At 44.2% G+C, this 7881-nt stretch overlaps 1 protein-coding gene and 1 long non-coding RNA gene across 2 annotated transcripts in view; one reads left to right on the top strand and one right to left on the bottom strand.

Annotated features, from left to right (window-relative positions):
• Positions 1–4632, bottom strand: part of prdm8b (PR domain containing 8b) — a 7071-nt gene extending 2439 nt beyond the window's left edge. The window contains exons 1-4 of the mRNA XM_019888471.1: positions 4340–4632; positions 2367–2603; positions 599–830; positions 6–162 (exon numbers count right to left, since the gene is read on the bottom strand). Coding sequence (XP_019744030.1) covers positions 6–162; positions 599–830; positions 2367–2591 — 614 coding nt within the window. The 5' untranslated portion in view covers positions 2592–2603; positions 4340–4632. The remainder of the gene's footprint in view (positions 1–5; positions 163–598; positions 831–2366; positions 2604–4339) is intronic.
• A 124-nt stretch (positions 4633–4756) lies between these two features.
• On the top strand, positions 4757–6006 carry LOC109526906 (uncharacterized). The gene is made up of 2 exons (XR_002170432.1): positions 4757–5589; positions 5705–6006. It is a non-coding gene; the product is annotated as an uncharacterized LOC109526906 (long non-coding RNA).
• The last annotated feature ends 1875 nt before the right edge of the window (positions 6007–7881 follow it).

Genomic DNA, 7881 nt, shown 5'->3' with positions numbered 1-7881 from the left:
TCGGCGTATTCTGCCGCTCCGGGCTGCGCTCTCTGCCTGGCTCCTCGTCTGCTCCCGTCAAGCTCTGCAGTCTTTTGGTGCAGCGGAAGCGCAGGTGCGCCAAAAATGGGAACTCAAACTGGAACCTCTGACTGCAGTCCGGACACGAGTGGTGGGATGAACCTTTTTGAAGAGAAAGACATCATCGTTACTTTCTGATGACACGTCATACTTTCACCGACCAAACCTACAATTTCTCCTTCTTTGCCAAACACCTGAAACTACGGCTGCCGGTATTTTTGGATTCACAATCCTGGTCCTCGTGGGTTGGATGTTTTATGTCGCCCTGCTCCAACCCACCTCATTCGAATGTTCTGATCATCTCCAGGCTCTGCAGAAGTTGGATAACAATCCCGATCATTCGAATCAGGTGGGTTGGACCAGGGTGGCGTATAAAACCACCAAGATACTGGCCCTCCAGGACCGGAATTGCCCGCCCCTGCTCAGAGTTTAGTTCACAAAGTGACCAAAACCTGCACCTCCCAACAGTATTTTTAACGGATTGAAACCAGTTCCCACTGTTGTTCTGCAAGCGCTTTGTAGTGGCTCGTAATCGCACCTTTGCTCTTGGCAGGCACCCTGGCAGCGGTGAGCAGCAACAGTTCCACCAGGTCTTTTCCGTACCACACCAGCAGCTCTTCGTCCTTCTCAATGCGCCTGAGCGAGCGGTAGAAGAGTTGACCGTTCTTCACGTAGGCTTCCAGGTTCTGCTCATCTTTGTCGCGGGCCGACTGCACCAGACGGAGCCACATCAGGCCCTCTGACGTGCTGTTGGCGGCCGACGTGTCCACCTGACAAAAGCAAGACCAGACACCTTATCGTTAGCGGCGTTCAGGTCGCCATTTGGGAAATGGACCTTTTTTTCCTTTTATTTTCACGTTGCTAATTCGTGTTGAAAGTGGATTTGGTTCTTTTTGTTCCATTTCAGTTTCTGAGGACTCTTCAGTAGTGGCCACGCCCCCCCTCCCCAAATATGTATTTTACGATTTGACTTCAATATCAGGATTTTATTTTGTCAAAATATTGCAAAAATATCACAATTTACACTTTATTTTTCCCTCCCCTAATATTGAATTATTGTTTTTCCTCCTTTCTTTTACATCATATCATTCAAGTATTTTCTATAATATGATTGTCACCATATCACACTTTATTTTTCCCTCCCCTAATATTGAATTATTATGTTTTTCCTCCTTTCTTTTACATCATATCATTCATGTATTTTCTATAATATGATTGTCACCATATTATGATAACAGCATTGTCAAATTATCCAAATATCGTTTCATGAGATAGGTTCACTTATTGAAATATCCTGATGCCACCCCCCACGCCCCTTCCCAAATATATTATTTGTCACTTATCATGCTACAATTCCTGGTACAATATTGAAATATATTTCATTGCCTTAATAGATGCTTTCCGTCATCACGTCATTCCCGCGTCGCAATATCTTTGTCGGCAAACTATCCAAATATGATAAAATGACACTGTTTTGTTTTCTCACATACTTATCATGATAGGCTATCCCCCCCCCCCCGCATATTAATTATCAAAAGATCATGATTTTAAGAATAGCAAAATCCTGTTATGATATTGTGGGGTACTCTTCGATTCTCATCCCTGGGATTAAAATAGGTTTTGCCCTTCTTTTGCCGTATCGTGATGTCATGACTGGCAAAATATCGCAAGTTACTCTTCCGTTCCTATGCCAGGAAAAATAAAGTTCAACGTGATGAATTGCATGTAACGTGGTGATTTAAACATTTTTTCACAATTTTCACAGTTTTCACATTTTAAATGTGATAAGTTTCAATTTTTAACAAGGCAATTTATCACATAAAAACACGATGACGTGTCACGCTCGGAAGTGATTAGTTTGACTTCCGGTTCAGGTGACGGGCGGAGTCATTTTGTATTTTTTAATCAAATCTACGCGTTACGTAACTTTGCCGCGTTTCACACAGAGTAAAAACACAAAAAGTACTGACAAAGAAAACAAGGCCAAGTGTTTAGAAAGATTTAGGATTTAAAACAAGACCTCCGCGAGTCACGTGAACCAAAAGCAATTGCTTGTTTTGATTTTTACCAAATGCGGAAGTGAAAGTTTTGACGTGAAAACTGACGTAACACGTTAAACGAACTATTTTAAAATGTACATTCATAACCTATAAGTCGATAATTAATTGTTTGTGTGTGTGTGGTGAGTCAAGTAACACGGGTGTGTGTGTGTGTGTGTGTGTGTTGAGTCAAGTAACACGCTTAGTTGATGTTTTCCCATGAAAACGTCATTGCGGTGTGAGGGGAAATGCTTTTTTTTTTCTTACCCGGAAGATGTAGGGAGCGGTGCGCTTGTCGGTGGCCTTGAGCGCGATGAAGGCGATGCTGTCGTACATGGACGTGTGGCTGAGCACGCACGGCCCGAAGATGGCGCTCTCGGGCACGTCGCAGGTGGTGTACACGCTGGTGAAGATGTCGGTCAGACACTGCTGCACCGCCTTGGCGTCGCCGTCCCACAGCTGCGCCTTGTGCTGCGAGCTCGACTCCTCCATGGCCGCCGACCTCTGCGTCGCACACAAGCGCGTATTCACATGCATTAAGGAAGCGCAAGAAAATAAAATAAAATAAAATAAAATAGATCCTCCTTTGCGCGTGCTCCACAGAAGAGAAATAAAAATTTTGGTTTGGTTCATCTAAACACCTGAAAAGTGTTTGTATTTCCCTCTACGCCGAATAATGTTTAGAAAAACAATGACAATAATCACGAAGGAGACATTTAAAGCGCTTCTCCAGACACCCAAAAAGGGGGGAAAAAAAACAAACGTCACTGCAATTTCAACCTCATCACGGCATCGCCGTGTTGCAAAAGCATTGGCATGAATAAAACAATGAAAATATATTGATGATTTCGTGACTTTTTAACCAGCTACAAGAGCTCATAACATTGGTTCCAAACATTTGTTTAAAAACACACGGGTCGACGATTAACGTTGCAATTCTTCGAGCTATTATTTCTGTTTTTACACGTTTAAAAAAGTCCGTTCCAAATACGCACGGACCCGTACAAACCCCTGAAATGGCTCTGATTGGGATTTGCCTCACGTGTAAATTGCATTGCAAATAATAACTCCCCAGTAAGCTGGAATGTGCGTTGAGGGCCCACGCATAGGATTTATTTTCTATTCTATTCGGTGCAATATTATTCAGTTTAAGGCAAACAAGTCTGCACAATTATCGCGTGCAATTTCAAATCAATTGCGTGGAGTCGCTGTCAATGGCATCCTGAGTGTATTTTTGTAATGAACCAAACATTTTTGAAATCACATTGCTGCATCTTTTTCCATTTTATTTGCACATATATATATATGGATATTTTTAAGAGATGTATTATTGCAGGCGACTGGGTTCCGGGCAGTGTTACAAAAGCACGTCCGGGATTTTAATTCTTTGAGAATAATAAAAATGTTACAGTTTAATCCTGATCCCGTCATAAAGTCATCCATTCTTTTTTTTATCCTCTTTTCCTCGCTTCTTACACCAGCCTCATTTGCATAATCCGCCACTTCCCACCCGACATGGGAGAGAGTAATTAAAGCAGCACCGACGCTTCATTATGATGATGATGATGATGATGATTTATTTCTTTTTCTTTTTCTTTCTCCCCCAGCGCGAAACCCTTCGCGTAAACTTGCACCTGACCCACGCGTAAAATGTCATCACAACTACCAACAAGACATTTCAAGGTTTCAAAAGAAACAAAAATCCTCGCTTTATTTATTCGAGCGTTTATTTCAAATGAAATAAAACTCATTTGAATCGCGGAACGAGTGTCGAAATGATGCGGTTTTGTGTGAAAATACGATTTAGAATTTGCCGTTTTGCGGGGATTTCGATGCCGGTAGAACGGCGGAAAATATATCGATTTAAAATGCAATACACGAGGAAACACCGTTATTTAAAAAAAAAATCCTCATCATCAATGTAATACTTCTCTCTAGCTTTGACACAAACTGAAAAAAAAAAAGGATTCGGAATTTGATATGACTCCGCACGGAACCCGATTGCTTTTCGAGACGAGTAAGCTTCCCCGCGGTGCATCACAGCCGTGATCAGAATCACGGTTTCGGGGTGCTCGAGGACGAGTCGGACCCCTGTTCGGCCAATCAGCCTTTTGACACCCCCAACCCTATCATCATGCTAATATTATTATTATTATTATTATTATTATTATTATTATTATTATTATTATTATCATAATAATGATGATTGTTGTTGCTGTTGTTGTGTCTTCAGCCCCTACCTCTTACGCAGATTCGGAACCAAATAATCCACAACCCGGAGCGGAGCCACAAGAAGCGACGAATAAGTAAGTAGCAAAGCCTGCAAAGGGGGGGAAAAAAAAGGGAAGGACGTTGCGTTTGTTTCCTCAACGTGTCAGAAGCAGGACGCGTCGCGCTCCGTCCCGGTGGTGCGCGCGCGGGCGACGTGTTGGGACGCTGTGGACGACTCGCGGGGCGACGCGCGGGTTTTGTTGGCCGCGCATAATCTCCCCAATGAGGCGTGTCACTCCGCGTCTCCTCCTTTTAACTCTTCACTGGCCGACCGCCGCTTGACGCCTCTTATGATGGGAACCCCCCCCCCGCCCCCCTCCCACTCCACCCGTGCCCACCTTCAACCCGCCTCCACCCCTCATTATTATTGTAATTCTCATCAAAAGCCTTGATGCTTACTAACTCACTTTGGGGAAATCGAATTTTAAGTCTAATTTCACCCGGGAAATGTCTTCTTGCTCCTATTTATTTTCTTAACCCTCTCATAATGAAGACGGAGGTAAATAGACATTTGATCAAGTCAGAACAACCTTCTCCTCCCCATCCAGGTTCCACCTCCTTGCACCGGTGCCGCCCGCCAACGGAAGCCGGCTCGGGCGACCCGTCAGCCGGCATGTCCTGCGTCGTATCCTGCCGGACTGGTGGTGGTCCACGAACTGTGTGCGTACCAATTTAGTCACTCATCACACGATGCCAAATCGCCAGGTGGGGTCTTTTTATATGAAGCTTCTCCGCCTGCAGATACCCGATCCGAGCGCCGATCCAGCCCGTGAGCGGCAGCCGGCCCAGGGGACTCCGCAAGCGGCCCGTCTTGGCTCAAGAGTCCCGCAGGAGTGTTACGGCGGCGGCTCGTTCAAGCCGAAACTCTTTGTTAATTTTCATGCGTTCTAACGAACGTAAACTCAAATGGGGATTTTCTCACGCTCACTTTGCCTCAAGTTATTACTGTGTACATCTCAAGTGTGCGCGGCCAAGCCGTGGTCCACCAGCCGGCCCAGGAGCCTCGTAACGCAAGTCCAAGGCCACGTTTTGAGGTGCACTCCCTTCTTGCCAAACGTTGAAAACCATAAGCCATAAATAATAGTGACCGACATCGATCTTTTATTACGTTCGAATTGCCTCAACCTTCCCCATCCCGAACACTCGGAAGCTCCTCCGACGGCCTCGCTCAGCTCTGCATCTCGACACTTATGGACTGACGGTGGCCCGCTACCAAGTAGTATGTCGATTTATTTTCATAGATCATTGTAAATATTGAACCGAATTGAGCGTTTATGACCTCTATCACACACGTCGATGCTCTCATTGCCAAACAATCTTCTCCTCCATCTCAGGTTCCACCTCCGGCCCCGCCCGCCGGCCGAAGCCGACTCAGGAGGCTCCTGACGCGGCCTTGTTCTGCTCAGCATCCCGCCGGAGAGGTGGAGGCGGTGGTCCGCTCTCCGGCAATACCCCGAGGCGCACTCAGGGGGCGCCAACGTATAATGCTCCCGGCTGTGTGAGGCGAGTCAACCCCCCCCCCCATTTCCTTTCTTTTTTTTTTAATACCTTGATGTCAAGTGCATGATTCATAAGCACTTTTAAAGGCAGGAATATGATGACAAATTGATGATGGTATTAAAGTGTAATCACACACTTTTTTAGCTCAATAATTTCCACTCAAGATCCTCTTGAGGCGACTAATGATACAATTTGAAGATGTCTCGTCCTTTTAGGTGTTTGCCCTTGTGTTCCATCATAAATCCATCAGATCAATGGCGGGGCCGCATAAACAAATAAGACCTTCATCTTTTGGGATTATTCTAAATAAATCAAAACGGCCAAACAAACAGAATGCTCCCGAAAGCGGCTCGTGTGGTTTTAATTATATGTAGAACCCCCCCACGACCTCAAAAAAAGAAACAGTGCAACCGAAGCATACTTGTCATACAAATCAAAAAATATCGTAGTTCACTTCCTCAGACTCTATGAGGATGTTTATGTTACGTTGATCATGAAATAGTAAAATTGCCGTAATAGACCTGTAGTGTGTCGATGTAATGAAATTCTATGTAAGGCCAATAGCATCATTACCAATATTCAGTACGTAAGGCAAAAATGTGAAGTACAAATCACACATTGCAAATCATACACACGACAAAAAAATGTAGCCTACAACACACACGTACAACCGATACGCACTAGCACATACTCCACAATATGCTCATATAGACCCACACATTCACTCACCCACACACGCCCACACGCATCTATACATAAAATACACGCATTTACAAAAGACACACTTGCCACGCTTACACCAGACACATTCAACGCATATGGCACAGACACGGCACAGACACACACACACACACACACACACACACACACACGCATTAGCATGAATACATATATAAAAATCATACACGGGCCAGCACATTGCACATGTCAACAATGTTCACACATAACACATGCAAAAAACCCCAAAAAATAACACCAGACAACACAACTCAAATGCATACTTCTCACACACAATGCAGACAATGCAAATGGTACTTTCTTGATCTGACGGTGGCAAATACAAGATGTCAAAATGTATACAACACCCCCACAGAGCAGACATAGAGTATAACACATGCACACACATGCACAGACACACACACACAAAAAGACACAAAGAGCACTCAAACTTCAAACAAACACCCAAAATTCAAAAAACAGTCTAAATAGAACACTTGCTTTGTGTGGTTGTCCAGCTGGACAATCCAAGTTCGTTTCACCTTGCGGTCATAAACAGATACCCAAAAACATTCACCGTCAGGTTTTTCTGGTAAAGAGCAGAAATTCAGGGTTCCATCAATCACAGCACATCGTCCAGGTCCTGGAGCACCAAAACTGCCTCGGACCAATGTACAACCACCACCATGTTTGACTGTTAGTATAATGTTGTTTTTCTGATATGTTGTGTTACACTTAGGCTAGATGTTAAGAGACACACACCTTCCTTCCAAAAAGTTCAACTTACATCTTGTCAGTCCATAAAATCTTTTTGGGAAACATTGAGATTTAATGTTTTTTTTCTCCAAAACATTGGCCTTACACATACACTTAAAACAGCACTCTTTAACAACACACAGAAAACAACAAAGGCAGACACACACACCGACAACATCCTCCGCCACCCCCCACCCTCTATGTAGGCCTTACGCAATCAATTAGGTACGTACTAATTGACCAATTGTGTACCATGATGGATCAATGAATGCCATGTTAATAATACTGATGTAAAAGCAAATGGTTGCGTTTGTTGCGTGTACAAACAGGATGAACCCATCAAGGGTGACTGGCAGTTGTCGTGAGGCAAATCGTCGAAATACCTCAGAGGAAGGAAAAAAGGGGATTTAAGAAAAAAAAAAAGATGAATTAATAATAAGCCACTCAATCTCCCCCCCCCTCCCACCCCCCGTTTAAACTGACGATTTATCCAAAAGGGGGAACGTGGCCAAGAAATATTGTGTAGGGCACATATGGC

The sequence above is a fragment of the Hippocampus comes genome, unplaced genomic scaffold (assembly GCF_001891065.2).
Source record: "Hippocampus comes isolate QL1 unplaced genomic scaffold, H_comes_QL1_v1.1 scaffold128, whole genome shotgun sequence".
Lineage (NCBI taxonomy): Eukaryota > Metazoa > Chordata > Actinopteri > Syngnathiformes > Syngnathidae > Hippocampus > Hippocampus comes.
This window is presented reverse-complemented; position numbering and strand designations above follow the sequence as displayed.